An 18,437-nucleotide genomic window follows, 5' to 3' on the forward strand; every position below is an offset into this window, starting at 1 on the left:
TGCTAAAATAAAATATAAGAGTTTTAAAGAAAAATTTCAGAGCACAGGACTCTTGGGGATGAAGAGGAAGCCTGGAACACAGGGAAAACATACTTCCAAGTAACGCTAAAGGGATTTGACAGGTCTGAGAGAAATGAGAAGGAAAGAGGAGACTGGAGGCTTTTCCCTAGATCCCACACCCATGAACATATGGACTTCAATCCTTCAAATATGTTCAACCAAGCATCTCCAAGAAAACATGATTGTGGCCGTGTAGCTTCATTTGTCCATGTCATATTCTCATCTTCAAGGAAAGGGTAGTGCATGCATTGTTGAGCTCCCCATATTCAAGTTTTTATTTATAATATATTCATCAGTTCCCCCAAAAAATCAGTGTTGGGTAGGTTTTCATAACTGTTTATTCATTATAAATAGTAAATATTTACTGCACTTTTTACAGGAAAGACATTTTTACAACACGTTGTTGTTGGCTGAGGCCGCCACACAAAGGTACTACTTCTCTTGTTCTATGTACCTCAGTACTACACCTAGCCCCACTAACCACTACCTCCTAGTTCTTAATCTAAAAGGAATGCATTTGTGCCTACCTCATTCATGGTTCCAAGAATAGAAAGAAATAAATAACACTGCCTTCCACCTTCTTGATCCTCTTAGCATTTCAAAACAACAGATTTATTGACATTCTAAAATGTCACCACACAAACGTATGTAAACCTCAGTTCCTATAATTTTTTAATATTGGATATCATTGTATAATTTAAAAGTACATGAGAGCCACATGGACATTTCAGTTCTTGCCCTACCTTCCCTAGAAAAAAGAAGAATGTAAACGTAATCATTTTGAAAAGCATTATTATTCTCTGACAGTCTAGTCAAAAGGAGCAAGCCAGGTGTTGGTGACCCAGCAAATAGCAAACATCACGGCATTCTGCCACACGAATTACGGGCTGCAAAAAAATAAAGCACCTGCAAAAATATAGTTCTGATTTTGTTTCTATCACCTTGGCCATGGCCAAAGCATCTGTGAGGTACACAGTATTGCACACTGAGAAGCAGATACATGATGCGTGTCACCTCTTCACTCCCATGCCCTTCCCCCACCCAGGATGGCTCACAAATGACATGTGGATTGGGAAGAAATGTCACCTCTCCCCACATCAGAAAAGAAAACAGCTTTTCTTCCTGTAACTCCACATCCTGTTGGCAAGACATATCCAGGACGTTTATTGACAACCAGATTACAAATGAGGATATGATAACGAATAATTTATTTGGGAGGTCCTTTTTATCTAGTCTAGCTTCCTAAAGAATGATGGCATTTAGTTTTATATCAGTTTCCAGTGTGTACAGGTCAAGGATTCCTCCATTGCTGATTCATCACGTGAGCAGTTTTAAAGTTATACAAGTGTCAGCCTTAGACATCCAACATGTTATGCTTTAGGGTATTCAACTATATTTCAGAACATTCTTCTCTCAAAACAGTCCAGATAAACCTCAGAGACACACACATACACACACAAATGGAATGCTTTAGCTCCTTGATCATCAGCAGTAAAGAGTTGAGATATTTTGATATGTAGCCAGGTTAAGCCTTTGCCTTAATACACGCCATCTGTCTTCCACTGCTCTACTTCTTCCTCTTCTCCACTGCTTGTGTCCAACATGTTCAAAAGAATCTGAAACCAACTACTGGAGAAAGCAAATCAATCATTTTCCTTTGTCTCCACCTCCCCCAAGAGGTGATCTTTATTTTTCGCAGAAGACTCTTCATGTCTAGGCTACGGAGACCGGAAACAGGGCCAGTTTGAGCTCCAAGTGGACAGTTCACTTATGCAATATCTGGCTTAAGATAATGAAAGGCACCTGTAAGGAAACACACACAGCTTTTTAGGTCATGGCAGGACAATTCACAGTAAGGGGCAACATCAGCTACAGGCTGACAATGTCATATTTAATACCATGGTATCAAAGGATAGAGACTAATATTTTTATTCCTGAGACAAGTTTGACACAACTCTGTGTCCCTGGGATTATACTCCATATGAACCTCAAGCTGACCTCATTAAGAACATGTGTTTCTAATGCCAGAGGGTATTTCATTTTGGCCAACCCTCATGTTTTACCTACTGGCAATCAGGTTTTACGTCTCGGCAATTAATAACTGCAAGATGTATGGACATCAGTTAAGAAAATAATTATACAAGAATCCCTTATTGGAATAACCAGCTGGCTTTGCCACAGAGTCGATACCGAGATGTGAGGCTTACTCAGGCCTCTAACGCCCATTTCACAAGCAAGAGGTGAGTTCATCTCCCTTCCAGGAATAATTGCCCTCTAGATTGTCCAAGGCTTACTTTGTCCATACTGCCCGTATTGGTAGCCTGTGACTGGGTCCATACTGTAGCCTGTGGTGCTATAGGTGGGTGGACAATAGGACTGAGATGTAGGCAGGCTATCCAAGCTCTTCATATGGTCTAGTCTCTGACTGCAGCTGGCCGACACGGTGGTGGTAGGTTCCAGGCCCCCAGTCAGAGGGGAGAGTGCATAATCAGTCTGAGGCTGATGAGGTACCCCACCGTGGTTGGTCAGGAGTCCCATTACCTAAAATAAACAGGCAGATTGGAAGAAGTTACAATACAGGGAGAAACAGATGCTAGCCCATAGCTGAAAGAATAAGTTGAAAGTCCAATTTTTATTTCTTTGGAAATCTATTAAAGAGCTATTCCAAAGACTATGACCTCGATTCAAAGTGGCAGCACTATTAACATCACACCCAGTGACAACATCTGACTGCAGTTTCAGAGAAAGGAAGGTGGGGTGGGGGGAGAAGGGAGAGAAAGGGAAAGAAGGAAGGAGAGGAGGAAGAGAGACAGGGAGAGATTACACCGTGTCCCCAGCAATAAAAATCAGACAGAAATTTCAAAGAAAAGGCAAGAAAGGACAGAGAGAGGAAGAAGTTGCATCTGTTTACATAGAAAAATGTCTAATATATTACATCTGGAAGTTTCACATGTGATTTTTTTCCTTTTGTGCAGTGCTGAGGATTGAACCTAGGGCCTTGCACATGCCAGGCAAACACTCTGCCACTGAGTTACATCTTCAGCCACCCTGAGTGATTTTTAAATAGGCATTCATTTATATTAAAAAATAAATTAGTGCAGCTCAGTGGTAAAGCACTTGTCTGACATGCACAAGGCCCTAGGTTCAAACTCTAGCATAAATAAATATTAAATAAATCCAGTTTTATGTGTGTGTGTTTTGAGACCTCTATGTCTTTATTCACAGTGTTTCCTCTCAAGACATCTCCTGTCCTTATCCTCAGTAACTAGAAATCTTTCTCTTTCCCTGTTGTTCCCTGGGTGTTCCTCATCCTACTCACTGTATAATAATTAGTTCACTCACCCAGTTTGACTTGTGAGACCTCAGAGGGTATAACTGCAGCTGGGCACCTCCCCAGTGCTGAACAAACGAGTGCTAAGTGATTCTCCAACACCTACCTGCATTACCTAAACCCACTTCCTATCCCTTCCTTTCTTCTCTAGCCAACACTTCACATAGAAGTACTGTGCAAAGGAAAGTCAAGCCTGAAATGCAAACACGTTCTGAAATAGTTCAGTTCTGTACATGACCCTGAAGAGTAGGATAACTTAAACAAAAACAAAACCCACTGCTAACAGAACAACTCCCAGATGGGCTCGGGGAAGGTTTCACAACCTCAAGCTCACTGGCCCTTCCAGCACCTCACAGTGAGATAAGTGGATAATTAATTTTGCAGCTGGGAAACGGCTGCACAAGAGAGGAAGTGATTGTTCTCAAAAATTATTGCAGAAGAATTCTACTGCTGGGTGAAGAGCACCTGGAAGACACAGCTACCACTAAGTATACAAATGCAGGAACCCACGCAGTTGTGCATGTCCATTATAGTCCAGCAGAAACAAAAAGCGACCCAGTACTAAGTGCAAAGCACTCTCTGGTCGGCAATTCAGCAAACAGCATCCTGGAGCTAAGGGCTCCAGCAATATGGGGGGGGAAGGGAGAAGTTGGTCTTGAATCCCAGAGACCATCCCAACTCAGACTGGAAAACAAGGATCCATAACTTCCTGTAGGAAAGATTTGCATAATCTTATAGTTAAACAAAATCTTCTTGAACTGAAGCTTTAAACTGATCTATCTTCAATGAGCCCCAAGAGACCAAACGGTAAGAAAGAGAATCTCATCAGCTCCAGTAAGCTATCTTCTTCTTCCATTCTTACAGACCACTCCTCTCCCTTGCCCTCCCTTTCACTACATAGGAACTCACGGGGGAAGGTGGTCAGGTATGGGTGAAACATCACAGTATATCCAAATTTTGAAAGATATCCTACAAATCTCAATTTTCTTGAGATATGTAGTGAAATGTCTTTTCTGAAGTGTCTAAAAATTGATTGTATTCTAAAAAGTAGTTATTGGTAGCCAAGCACATTTTTTTGTTTTGTTTTAATTGGGCATTGCGGGAAAGTGAACATCACAAAATAAAATAAAATCAGTAAGACACGCAGCTGCAGGAAAATGGGAAGTCACTAGAACATGAACTCTCAAGGGGTCTTGCACAACACTGTTTAGAATGAGTTAATCGATATCTTCATTTTAAAAATTTGAACATAACCAAGAATGACTTTATATTATTTCTTGGATGTTCTTCCACTTACAGAGATTTTTTTATTATTCTTTGCCTTTCTTTGTGCTTATAATCTTACAGTGTACATTTGAAAAATTCATAAACTTCAATTTGATAGAATAATTTACTGAATATTTTAGCCCAGATTAGGGATTCAAATAAAATACAGGACTAAAAACATGAAGAATGAGGGACTAGGGCTATAGCTCAGTGATAGAGCACTTGCCTAGCATGTGTAAGGTCTTGGGTTCCATCCCTGGCATCACAATACTGTGAATAAGCTAGCCTAAGTAAAAACACAGCACTTAAAAAAGCAACTTTGTAATACCGTCAGTACAGAGAAGAAAAATATTCAATGGTACTAAAAGAGAAATATACTTTAAATTAATAGCATCCTCCATGAAGATACTTGCTTGAAACTCAGTTCATAGTATGTCTTTTTAAGAGAGAATGAAATACTCTATGTGTAGTTATAGCTGAAGAGCTCCAAGCAGGATTTTATTCAAAACATGCACCCTCTCCCATGAGCTATATATGTACATTTTTATGATAAACTTTTTTTAAAATCCCCTGCCATATATTTCTTGTTTGCATAACTCTGAAGGCAGCAATAATTTTTTTTCATGGGGTGGGGGGCGGGAACAAAATGTGAATCCTAAAAGAGGAGAAACAAGTCCTTCGTATAAGCACAAAGTCAGCTTCTGATGTTCATGTAGCAAGATTTTGCAGTGACTGCATTAGAAAAACTTTGAGGCTAGAATTTAGACCTTGGTGTGTGTCTACTGGAGGATGGAGAAATCACAGCACCATCTGCAGGGCCAAGGACTCCAGAGCAGAGTACCCTTAAGGGTCAAGTCAGCAGCAGTCCTTAGCACTCTTCCCCAATTCTTGAAGTGAATGATGGGAGGGAAGAAAGAGAAATTAAGACCTTTGGTCTCTCTGCCTCCCTGATAGAGCCTAAGGGACAAATGCTTAGCTCTCCCACAAATGCTTAGTTCCACTGGGCATGATGGAACACAACTGTAATCCTGGCCCTTGGGAGGCTGAGGCAGAAGGATGGAGAACTGAGGCCAGGCTTTCTCAAAAATAGAAAAATAAATGTATAAAGTTAGGGAATGGGACACTAGTATTTCCCTATATTTGGTCTACAATTAAGACTAATAAATATCATGTAAATTATTTCAATATTTCACATTGGGAAAACTTGAGAAATATACACCATTTTAATAACCTGTCATTTAAAAATTAAAAAAGAAATCTGTGTTGGTGGGGGGAGTACACATATCAATAGGAAAAGCATTCCTGTCCCTAACATAATTCAAAACCTCAAACCTCTCTGGAAGGGTCCCATTACACTTTTATGTATGCTTCTTTAAAAGCAGTTTTGTTTCATGTGGTTCAAGGGAAGCTGTGGAAACTTCTTTTTGTGCACAAGAAGTTGGTAAATAAACTTCTTAGAACTCCCCCAAGATGGCTAAAGAAATCCTGTCAGGATTTCTTTTGTACATGCTTTTCCTACAGCAATTTGTTATTCAAAGTCTAAAATAAAAATCTTCATTTGTGGTAAACTAGGATTTTCACCATCTTAAGCTATTAGTAAGTTATTTCTACTAAAAGGCTGGTGTTTTGTTTGTTTGTTTAATTTGGGGTGGGAAGAAAGCACCATTGCCTGGTTTTGACTAACAATTTCCAAGGAAAACAAACAAATTCAAGGCTCCTCAATTCTGCCTCCCAATTCCCCCCTTTGGCTACTTAGTTCTTAGGAAATGCCAGAAAAATTCCGTAGATACAACAATAAGAAACAGTTTTCCTTAAATAAAGGTCTCTTTTTGGCTCTTTGTTTTTACTTTTTGTTGCGTACAACTCATAATCAAGGTATCTGAAAAATAAAATCTATCAAGATGTTTCAAAAACACTTCTAAACTGTCTTTTGGATAACTTTTAAAAAAACAAATTGAAGGGACTGAAGACATGGCTTAAGAAGTAGAGTGTGCACTAGAGGCTCTGAGTTCGATCACCAGTATCACCAAAAAACATAAATTAAAAAAAAAATATTCAAAGTCTTGGATTCCTCACTCATACTTTTTCTGCTGGTTCTTCCATCATGTGTGTTATTAGAGACATTTCTGAAGATCTCTTTAAACTCATTCTCACATTTCAGGATTCCAAATAGGTTGTTTATATCTTGATTGGAAGATTATATGGTTCAGAAAAAACTAACTCCTTACAATTGCTTCATGCCATATTTCTCTTGAATTAATTTCCCTACTGTAAGATTAAATATAAAAGATAAAACCTATGGGCCAAATTAAGATTTACATTTAAAACGATGTGTCTGGAAAATATTTGTCTTGGCACAAGTGTTATGGTTTTGCCGTCTGTCAGTTGAAAGTGCTGGGAGCTTATCAGAAATCTAAAATGACTTAGCAAATTAGGGTGAGTATGTAGTGCTTCTCTTTGCCTGAGGAGGAATCCTGGTTCCTGTCTTTATTTTCCTTCTTGTTCTTAAGTAAGTAGATGGTCTTCTGATTTGGCATTTAATAATTTAGTTTCTTTTAAAAAAAATTGTGAATTTCAGTTTTATATGATATAAAGGAACTTTTTAAGCCTTCTACACTTTCCTCCAAAACTCTACATATTTTTTAATTTGGATAAAACTTTATTTTTGGAGCCAAACAAAAAAATTCAAACCTTTTTCAAATGTTTTTTGCTTTACGGGGGTTACTGGAGTCTACCAACAGATAAGTCTCAGTGACTGCATCTTTGAGGCAGAAAAGACTCCCTGAAAAAAAAGTCTTCAGATTCAAATGCCTTAGGAATTATCCTGCTCTTGATTAGCATCTAAATAATTAGATTTTTTGGTTGTGTCTGTTTGAAAGCTATAAGCGGGAAGTTGCCTGAAGGCAAAAGTTTCTCTTCAGGTCTGTGTGGTGACCTTCTCACCCATCTTGAGAGTTAGGGAAAGGGCAAGATGGACTTTTACCTAAGCAGAGAGAAAACCAGGCATGTAAAGGGTCCAGCTAAAGAAGTCTTCATTTTTTAAATTTTAATCCTTAGTTGCCATTTTGCAAGTAGCTAGTTGAATACATGACGGAAGAATGTGAGTGCCAGACAAGTGTAGCTCATATGCTGCACACATTTTTAAGTTTTATTTGTAAAGCACAGAAAGACTCAGACTCTCTTCTCCAGTCCTGTGACCACCCATAGAAATAACTTCTAGTTTATCAATTTTTGTAGGATCTATTTCTCAGTAGAGTTGGCTGTTAAAATTGATAGCAATATTTTCTTGCTTTTGTTTTGGGATTCTTTTCTTTTTTCTTTTTTTCTTCTGTGGTCCTAGGGATCGCTCCTAGGGCCTTGTGCACACTAAGCAAGCACTCTACCATTGAGCTGTGTCTCCAGCTGACCAATATTCTTTAAGGGCTGAGGAGTGAAATATAAATTTAGGCAAATAATTAGCACACAAATGGCTTGCAACAGATGTGTATATATGTGTGTGTGCATATATAGCTTACTTCTAGTCCATAATGAGCATTCAGACTATGTCTACCTATTATCCACAAAATAAACCCCATTAAGAAAAGCTCATGCCACCCAAATGAACAAGTACGACAGTTAATACAGTGGGTATTTGACTATGTTAGACTCACCATGGGTCTAATAAAATTCTCATATGTTTTAATTCATTTACGCATGCCTGCATTTAATATGCTTTGTGACCATGTCTACAATTAATATGATTTATGAGAAAAGAACATGTGCAATATTGGGGGTATAGCATACATATTTTTTTCTTATGTGAATGAAAAATATAACAAAATGGCTCAGGAAAAATTGTTGGCCCATAGCATATTAAGATGGACTGACAGAGCCCTGAGTGAACTTGGGAGTTAATGATATCCTCTTATCTGACCCTGACACATTTGCAGCATGTAATTTACAGAAGCTCTGTCCAGGGACTCTTGACAAATGCTCCTAACGATGTCAGGGCAATGTTCCATTCTAATGTAAAACAGATGTGGGTCAGATACCCTCATTCATCACTTAATGCACAGACTCTCAAACTCTTTCTGGAAGGAATGACATTAGCTGCTGTTAACTCTTCTCATTTCAGGACAGTTCTCACAACCACAGTAACCCTCTAAAGGATGTGCAGTCAAACCCATCAGTACTTCAAAACCCTGTTTTGCACAGCCAAAACTGTGGAAAATCAAACATACGCCTTGGCTCCATTGCATGACTGCTTTATGATATGTTTGCTAAATATTAATTGACCCTTTGCAACATGTTTCTAAATATAGAAAAGGAAAAGCACCTCATAGTACTTCAGTGAGATGGCATTTTTAAATTCCTCTCTAATTGACCACAAAGAAATCCCATATTAAAGGAATACAAGACTAGCCTACTCTAATTATCATCCATAAATGTAAACCTTGCTGAACCTCAATTGTGGGGCTCCCTCTGAGACTCACAAATAACTGACAATGATTAGAAATCCACATTGCCTTAGCAATGTTAGCAAGAAACACTTCAACTCTGCCCTTCCAATTGAGCTACACTATCTTTCCTTTCCCCTAAAACTTTCCTTCCACCCAACACTTCAGCAACATGGAGGACAGACATTCTGCCCTCAAGGAGGAAATTAGTTGCCTAACAACAAGAAAATATCTTCTCTCTTGTAGACTATGTGTGATGTAGGCAAATATTTCCATGGTTGCCCAAAGTCATTATCAGAAGATCCCATGTACCAAATGCCAGAAGACAATAGAAGACATGCCGTCTACCCTTCTTTTCATGTGGAGGAAGGTGGATCCTTAAGACAAGGAAAAAACCAACTGAAAAGACCAAATGACACTGACCTAAGGATGCTATTGATAAGTAAATGTCAGGAACAATATTTCTATGAACTGTGGAAGATGGAGGACAGTCTTGCAAAAAACTAAGAGTGGGCATACTCTTTAGGAAATGCTTGTTGTTCTGGTTTTTTGGTAAGGTAGAACATGCATTCATTTAAGATGCAAGAAACTTGTAACAACCCTACAAATGTAAAACAACCCCTGAGAATGCAATCTTCCAGGATCCAACTTCAGGGGCACTGAATCAATAATGATGCTGTGTTCTCTTTTCCACCTGAACACTAACTGGTGCTCATGAATTGGGTGGTAGCCATGTCTCCTATTGCATAGGAAACTTGATGTGAGCTGGCCACATGCAGGGCCAGAGTAAAGTCACTCACATAGCCCTTTGATCTATAGAAATTAAGTCTGTCCCTGCAAATCTGAACAAAATAAAATCTTTATAATATAGTGATTAAAAGAATGTTCCCTTATCCAGGTGTGGTAGTACATGCCTGTAATCCTAGCACTTGGGAGGCTGAACAGGAGGATCAAATTTCAAGGACAGCCTGAACTACATGGCAAGATCCTGTCTCAAAAAACAAACAAACAAAAAAAAAAAAAAGAAGCGTGCTTCCCAATTATTAGCTCAAAATTACTCAGTTAGATTGTCTCTTACTTCCCAAAGCCTTTCTATTGCACCTGATGTCTTAGCTTCCTTTATCCTCTGCTGTTGAGAGAAGCATCTCTGGGCATCACAGTCTCTTGCCTTAGAAGTTAAGTAGCATGCTTCCAATTTATCTGGGATCTTGTGTTATGCAAGATGGATGATATATTTTTATGTGTTTATGTTGACATTATATGTGTATCAAAGCAAGAAAAAGAGAAGGAAAATAATAGGCCAACCCTTTCCCCTCCCCACTCTTAACCCATGGAATGAAGGATGGTGTCTTGTTTTTGTTGTACTGAGTGCTCATGTTTTGCTCTCAATTACTCAAGCAAAAAAAATTCTTGAAATTATGAGGTTTGGTTTGGCTTCTGGGTGTTCGAAGATGATTAGGACACAGTTTTATTCTTATAGAAGTGCATCATCAAAGGTGATGGGAACGGACAGACCATAATATGACACAGTGTAGAATGCGATTTAGCAATGTGTAAATACAGTCACAGGACCTCTACAGAGGCCAAAACAAGAAATTCTGCCCAAGAGAGTCAGGCAAGAGTTGACCTTGAGCTGGAGATTTTCCCATGCAATCACACAAATCAGCTCCACAGGGGCCATGTATGAGTCTAGAAACAGATGCAATAGTTTAACTAGATTTTTAAAATACATGCTGCCCCACTGAGACATCAGTATTTTGTGAGAAAAACAGAATAGTTATTTCTTTAAATAACACTTGTCTCCTTCATTAGTTCAGCACTGAGGATTAGCTGCACAGTCACCTCACAGCTAAGAAACGTACCCTTCCATGTAGAAATACTACCCTAAGGTTCTACAAATTGCATAGTCTCTTAAGTGAAATAAGTCAGGCACAGAAAGACAAATAATACATGCTCTCACTTAGATGTGGAAGCCCAAAGGTAGATCTCAAATATAGAGACTGCAACAGTTTCTGTGAAGGGTCTGGGGAAGGACAGATGGAGAGCGGATGGTTAAAGGGTACAGAGATGCAGCAGGACAGAAGGAGTAACGTAATGTTCTATAGCACAGTAGGATAACCATGGTTGACAACCATTAATTGAATATTTCAAAATAGCTAGTAGAAAGGGTTTTGAATGTTCCCAGCTCAAAGAAACGATATATGTATGAAGCGATAAATGTAACAATTACCCTGCTCTAATCATTACACATTGTATATATGTATTTTATATATATATGTATTATGTGATATACCGTACCTCATAAATATGTGCATTACTATGTGTTAATGGGCAACAAAAATAGATTTAAAAATTGCACTGTCTCCAGATCACATCTCTTCCATTGATTATAGGGACAATGTAATCACTAATCACAGAAACTCCAAATTACTGGTCTCAAACTAAACATCAAGAGTCATTTTTAAATAGAATACTGTGCTTTGAAAAATATACACCTCTGATGAAACCCAGACTGCTTTGCAGAGAGAGATAATGTAAGGAAGAAAAAACAACAACAACAAAAAATAGTACACAACTACTGAATCGAGTCTTCTGTGTCTGAGTACAAAGCACACATTCAGCCCCTAATTGAATAAATATGCAAGTATTCAGATTTCTGTAGATATTGCCATTTTGCAAATGCAATAATAAATTAAAAGCTTTACATTGCATTCCAACCACATATAAAGGGTTGATTCAGACCATTGGCCTTACACTAGCATTTAGCACAGCTTTTCTGTGTAATGCTGACTACAAAGAGAAACTTTTCATTCTAGTAACTCAGTTATAAAATAAGCAATCACACTCAATTTTTTTTCTCCTCTGTGGCTAGAAGAATTCAAATGGGCCTAAAACTCATGGAGTTGTAGTTGATTTGTCTAATGCACAGAAGAACAAAGCTGACAGAATTTCTACTTAAACCAACTCAGCAGACACACACACACACACACACAATAATAACTCATCAGGAAAGATATTCTGGTGGCTTACTTCAGTAGCATGATAAGAGCAGTCATTGGCTGCTCCCTTTCTGGAAAAAGGGAGATTTGGGCCAAGACATTATTACTCCCACAATTGTTCAAATCTAACTAACTCTAGAGGCCGTGGATAGAACTGACATTAACCAGGACTCTCCTCAGATTCTTTAAGGGTAGGAACCACAGCCTATAGAGCAAACCCAAAGGCACCAGGTCAATTACAGTCTGCATGGATTCAACAAGTGGATTAGCAGCAAGCTTTTCACCATGAAGCAAAACATCTCAAAAACATAATATGGCAGGCTGGAAACATGAAAATGGCCCAGGGTTCTGGTGTGGCTGAAAGGGCCTCATTTGTGATCATAAACACTCTTGAGCCATCCTATACATGTGAGACTTCTCAAGACCTGGTAACGAGCTCATGCACTACTTTAGAAGAGAAACAGAAAGGTGCTCAGGCTTTTGAGAGCCTGCCACTTTTACATGGACTGTCTCTCCAGCCCAGCTCTGTTTGATACCCAACAAATCTCTTTAATCAAAATCACTCCTCTTTCATCCACAGATGAATTTCTGGAAAGTGTAAAGAAAAGGAAGTATCTCCATTGAAAATGGAATAGTGGCAGGCCACCTGCTTGTCTGGTTCTTTGATATGGTACAGGTAGGTTAAGGTCACCAGGATTTGTGACCTGTGTGCCAAATACACAAAACAAATGGCTGATCAGCAAAACCAGCAGCAAATAGCTTCTGGATGTGTGCCCAAAAATGTCCAGAAAAAAATTGCTTTCTTGAAAAAGGAGCTGCTGTCTCACCAAGGTAAACCTTACTGCTTTTACCTGTAGAAGTAGCATACAAGAAGGGCAAGGAATTTCCATGCATGGTGAAAAAGATTTTCGCTAAATCTTGTGATTTAGCCCATCACAACCATTTTAATAGCCATTTTTAATCCACATAATAAGCTGATCTGTAGTAAGCCCTCCCTTACATCTTCGATGGACACACAACCATCATCCTGCCTTGCAGCTAAAGAATTTGAGATCATAGGTAACACTGCAGTCCAAAAAATGACAAGTGAAATCAAAAGCAGTCTTGAATTTTGTGTACACGTATTAACACTTAAATGCTTCCCCCTAATAAGTTTCAGGATTAACAACTGTTTGTCAAAAGAAACTGTGCTGAGCAATTGAAATCTAATTTGAAATGGAACCACGATAGTCTAATACATATATGCATGAAATAGAGTGGCCATCTAATATGCATAGCTGACACCAAATATGCAATTTACATACATTACACACTAATAATCTCAATTTTAATATTATTCTTTAAAAGCAACTGGACGGGTGGTTGAGTTAAAGGTTTTCTTTTGTAAAATGCAAATAAGAACAGAAGTTGATCCTGGCGTCTTATACCATTAACCTCAATCTCATTAGTATAAATCTGTCTGCTCTTTCTGGCTCTGTTTCAGTGTGGTACCTTAACACTACAAGGTCATGATGATTCAACCAGACTTAGACGAATGTTCAATAAACTTGATGAGATCTGCAGGCCTCCTCTTTGTTCCTAAGGTGCTGAGTGGCAAGCAAAATTTCAAGCCTGGTACACAAATCTTTATGAGAATTTTCTCTTTCCTCAATAGATTACCCATGAAATAGGACAGGTGTACTGGTTATTCAATTACATCTTACCCAAGACCTGGACAAAATTTGAAACAAGGCCTCTGAGCATAACTCTTACCATGGGGATTTATTAATAACAGTTAAATGTTCTCCAAAACTAAACTTTTTTTTGTAATTTAAGACTATTTTCTTATTTTGCCATTGGTTTCACTCATAAACCAGAAACAAAACTCTGTCCATCTGCTCCAAACATAAAGTGTGTTCATAAGAATCCAGACTTATTCTAAATGTATTTTTAATTACTGTTGAATTGAAAGATACTCAAAATTTATGGCCTCTGAGGCTGCAAATAGGACTTCCTCCTTTTAAGAAGGAAAAGGCTTAAAATGAATGTAGGAAAGGTTCAGAAAGCTTCTTGGATATCAAATGGCTCCGTAGGAAAAAAAAATGTCAATAATATAAGAGTGAATGAATCAAAACCATATGGAGCAAATTTTCCCTAAAATACACAGTTTGAAAAATTAAGGAGGAACAGTGTTTGGCAAAAATGTGTTTTAGGTTTTACCAAACCCAAAACATTTGAAGAATCATTTGCAATGGTTGATGAACCCTAAATACAGCCAAGTTGGCCCATTTTTATATATTACAGAACAATAGAAAAGCTCCCCAGAAACTCTGTAACCCACTGATACTGCATTTCACTCAAGACTCACTGGAATCTGCCACCAAAGAAGGGCAGAGTTTGTAGGAGTAGGGTGGAGGTGGGGCATGAAATGATAAAAGTTTGTTAATTTAATTGGTCTTGTTTTGGGGGTCTGGCAATGTGTGTTTTGGGGGTGGGGAAGCAGTAAGGGCAGTATTTCTTGCAAAAGAAAGTTAATTAGAAGAACATGGGCCAAATGTTAATTAGTATCACAACTTGAGCATATGGTAGTATTTCCTTGCTCTCCATATTCCAAGCCAGCACTCCCTGTGCCTCTTGCACATACAGGAAAGTGCTGGAAACATCCTGTCTGGGGACAGAGGGGGATTTCAATAGTCTGTATTTCCCAAAGTTCTGCATCATCTCTGCACCAAGAGAACAAAATATTTCAAAAGAAGGCTGCTACTACCTGGAAAAGGCCTCACTGAAGTGAGATGGATGGATTTCTTCTCAGAGGATGTTTTGTCCTTCAGTGTGAGCCCTTCTCCCAGAAGGGCTACGCAGGTCAGAGAGCTATGCAGAGAGGGCAGAATGTATTGAGGTTTTTAACCTATTCCCCCCTCATCCATCACTGAGAGTTTCACCTCAAGTTCCCCGCAGATCCAGCCTTTGAAAGAGTGTTAAGGCCAAGCCCTTAGTTTCTGAAGCCATTCGACAATGCTCACAACAAAGTCAGGTCAGATGGTAGTACCTGAACCCACGGAAAACTTCTTACAACATTACACATCCTCTGGCCGAGACCAGCAACTGAAATGTGTAACTTGTGCTCACAGAAGACAGCTGGAAGAAACAACTAGAAAAGAAAGCTTGGCTCTTGACCCTGCCGGGAGCTCACTGCCATTTAGATGATTAGGTAGCGTTGGCCTCTGTTTTCCTGTAAGTCCAATGGGGATTCCCCAGATATGACTGAAACATTGCCAGCAGTTAAGGGGTACACAAGCCCTTGCAAAACTGGAGGAAGGGTAGGGCCAAAGTTCCTAAAAGACTGTTTTTGGTGTTCTAAGATTTACACTGTCCAAACACATGTCAATCCATTGCTACACTGACTGACCACCTGGACAGATGTGACCTCCCCTAGTCACTGTTTCACATTTGGCCCCCACAAAGAAGAGGCCTTCCCTGAATAAGGGACTGAGGAAATCTAGGAAGCATCATTTGGCAAGTGACTATAATCCCAAGCTTTACAAGAATCTGCTTGAGGGAACAGATAGATGAGAGATACCACACACACACACAAAAAAAACCATACACACACACACACACACACACACACACACAAAACTCATGCACACCTACAGAAAAATGATTTGCCTGTCTTTCATTCCTTAACACAAAACTAGGAATCCCATTCTACTATGGTGCACACACATTCTAGTTCATGATTTCTGAGTTTGAATAGTCGATAACACAGAAATTCTAATGATACTAGTAAAAATGCCAAAGAAAAATGGGCAAATACTAAACAAGCCTCCCCTGAAGAGATCTACTACAAATTGACCATAATGACTCAAAAAAAACTTATATCCACCTTAGTTGAGATCAATAGGTAGGGAAAAGCAGAGAAAAGGCAAGATATAAAATTATATACACCACTATCTCAATTTTTTAAAAAAGCTTAAGACTCAAAAAAGACCTAAGAAGCAGTGCAAAAGCATTAACAGTGGTTGCCCCAGGAGAAGTTTTTTTCTACTATAAATCATATTAAAGTTTTGCCATTTTTATACTAAAAGCATGGAGTGCTTTTATTACTGGAAGAAGTTAAAAGATTAATGGAAATTAGGCTAGCAAAAAAAAAGTATAAGGTAATCTAAACTTAAAATTTTAGAAAACTAGTCTCTACTTGTTATTTTTAAAATCTGACTAAAACCCTTTGTCCCTGTTTTGCCATGAAATCTGTCTCCTCTTCACTCATCCATGTGCAATAATGGGCTGGATTCTAGACCAACAGCCAAGAACTGTAGACTCTAGTCCCCTCACCACCCCCCCCCATCATCCCTGTGACTAGCAGCAGGCTGCAGTCTCTTTGGTCCTCCATTGAATCGTCTGCACAGTAGATGACCAGACAGAGGTGGAGGAGTTAGGAAGAGCACATGGAGAAGGAAAGAGGAAATGACAATCACATCCTCTGTGCCATTGTTGGTATTATGTGATCCAATATATAATAAGCACTTCTCTCTAAGCAGTAGCTAACAGGTCACAACTCTCTTTTAAGTCTCTTCTTTTTTAACAGGTAAACCAGAATGCTAGACATGGACTCTTGGCTTCAAATTTTTCGTGACACTATTTTTAATAAAACCAGGCAACCAAAACCAGGGTAAGCATCTCTTGTCTAATTAGGGGCATTCCTGAGAAGTGCTCCATCGCAAAGGCTACAGAAATCTAAGTTCTGAGACCAATTTTCCTACTCCATTGTTTTGTAACTATGCCTGGCAAGACAGGGATTCACACCATGTCCTCCATCTTTGCCTGAGGAAATAAGGAAAAACTTCATATTATTTAATTTCTTTTCCAACTCGTTAGGAATGTCACAAGAACTAAGATAACATGGAATCCTCGTGGTGGTTTTAGACTCAAATATATGGTAGAAACACAAAATATACTGGGTATTTGCTAGATAATAAGTAAGGAATTGACATGATATGTCAGACACAGTAAAGAAACACAGGAAAAACTGCCTGTGGAATTTTCCATTGCTTGATGTTGGAATGAGTCCCACCCTCCCACCAACTCTGAAATCATTCTGAGTCTTCTTGAAGTTAAGGATTAATAGCTGGAAGATCAAGTTCTAGCAATTCCACTTCTGTACTACTTATCATTACATACAAGAAACTAGCAATTTTACTTATAGAATACAGGTTCATGTGCTTTTCCTGATAATTGACTAAAATAAGGTTCTAAGAAATATAAATGGAATCCTATAGCTCACCTTACAGAAACAGCTAGGGCCAGAGTTTATTTCTTTCAAAACTTTCAACTAAATCATATCCATAAAAAGCTTTTCTGTGGCCTCAAACTACTGATGTTAAAAATTACAGGAAAAAAAAATCTTCTAAACTACAGAAGCTTCTACACATGAGTCTGAGTATTTTAAAAATGACTGCATTAATGGAAGTCCCTCATTGTCATGCAAAATCACATTCACAAATGCCAGAACTTGGAAATTAAATGCATTAAAGTCCTGTAGGAAGCACTTTCATTGTTTTCATGTTGTTATTTTTCAGTTGAGGTTTAAAGCCAGCTCTTACTTTTTTTTTTTTAAATCCCAGGATGTGCTATAGGAATCTATGAAACTTAATTACATTTACTGTTACAAAAAAAGGATTTATGAACTTTTGCCTTGAGGCAAAAATGTTTATTTCATTGCCTTTGCTATCCATTCTTTTCAACTCCCACAGCTTTGAACTTTTCAGCTGCTCGGAGTTATCACTGTTGCACAGAGCCCAAGAGCTCCACTCCTAAGACACACACCGCAAGTTGAAGAGAACCAAGAAGGCGAAGATGTATGAGTCGTTATTTTGGCCACCCTTTGTGCCATTAAAATCTCATTTTCTGCCTATTAGAATGCCCTCTTGGTGCTTAGGCAGTGGTGATAGTCGGTGATTAGTGTGTAATTGAGTATAATTGTCTTTTCACTTTTCATTTGTGTCATTCTGAGCTTCTCTCTGTTTTTCTAACCACCAGGAGGAAAAAGGAGGTCGAGAAAAGATAAAGCTGTTAAAACTCTCACTCTCAGCCCTGAAGAGATCCTCGATTGCAATTATAGATTGCAACCCTTTGTGACATTTCTCCAAATTTAGTAGGCGGCTATCCTTACCACCTGGGCCAACTGCTCTCTAATAAAATCAAGTGATCTGTATTTAAACAACTGCTAATAATGTCAACCTCAGACAGATGCCACATGTAGGAAATTTAACCATCTCTCTGACATGCAATTATCAAGGCAATTTATTAATACACTCTCCCAAGAAAAGCTCATAGTCCAATGCAAATTAGAAAAACAATTACAAC

At 38.6% G+C, this 18,437-nt stretch overlaps 1 protein-coding gene and 1 long non-coding RNA gene across 3 annotated transcripts in view; one reads left to right on the forward strand and one right to left on the reverse strand.

Annotated features, from left to right (window-relative positions):
• Positions 1 to 325: 325 nt before the first annotated feature.
• Positions 326 to 18,437, reverse strand: part of Pax3 (paired box 3) — a 90,003-nt gene continuing 71,891 nt past the window's right edge. The window contains exons 8-10 of one of the 2 annotated variants that reach the window (XM_074071832.1): positions 2,355 to 2,601; positions 1,833 to 1,863; positions 326 to 1,686 (exon numbers count right to left, since the gene is read on the reverse strand). In XM_074071832.1, the coding sequence (XP_073927933.1) occupies positions 1,599 to 1,686; positions 1,833 to 1,863; positions 2,355 to 2,601 (366 nt within the window). In that variant the 3' untranslated portion in view covers positions 326 to 1,598. Of the gene's footprint in view, positions 1,864 to 2,354; positions 2,602 to 18,437 lie in introns of both variants that reach the window. The other variant, XM_020154247.2, reaches the window with a different exon arrangement.
• Positions 7,088 to 18,285, forward strand: LOC109678819 (uncharacterized). The gene is made up of 4 exons (XR_002211713.2): positions 7,088 to 7,166; positions 12,673 to 12,768; positions 16,660 to 16,743; positions 18,111 to 18,285. It is a non-coding gene; the product is annotated as an uncharacterized lncRNA (long non-coding RNA).

Source organism: Castor canadensis, chromosome 4 (assembly GCF_047511655.1).
Source record: "Castor canadensis chromosome 4, mCasCan1.hap1v2, whole genome shotgun sequence".
Lineage (NCBI taxonomy): Eukaryota > Metazoa > Chordata > Mammalia > Rodentia > Castoridae > Castor > Castor canadensis.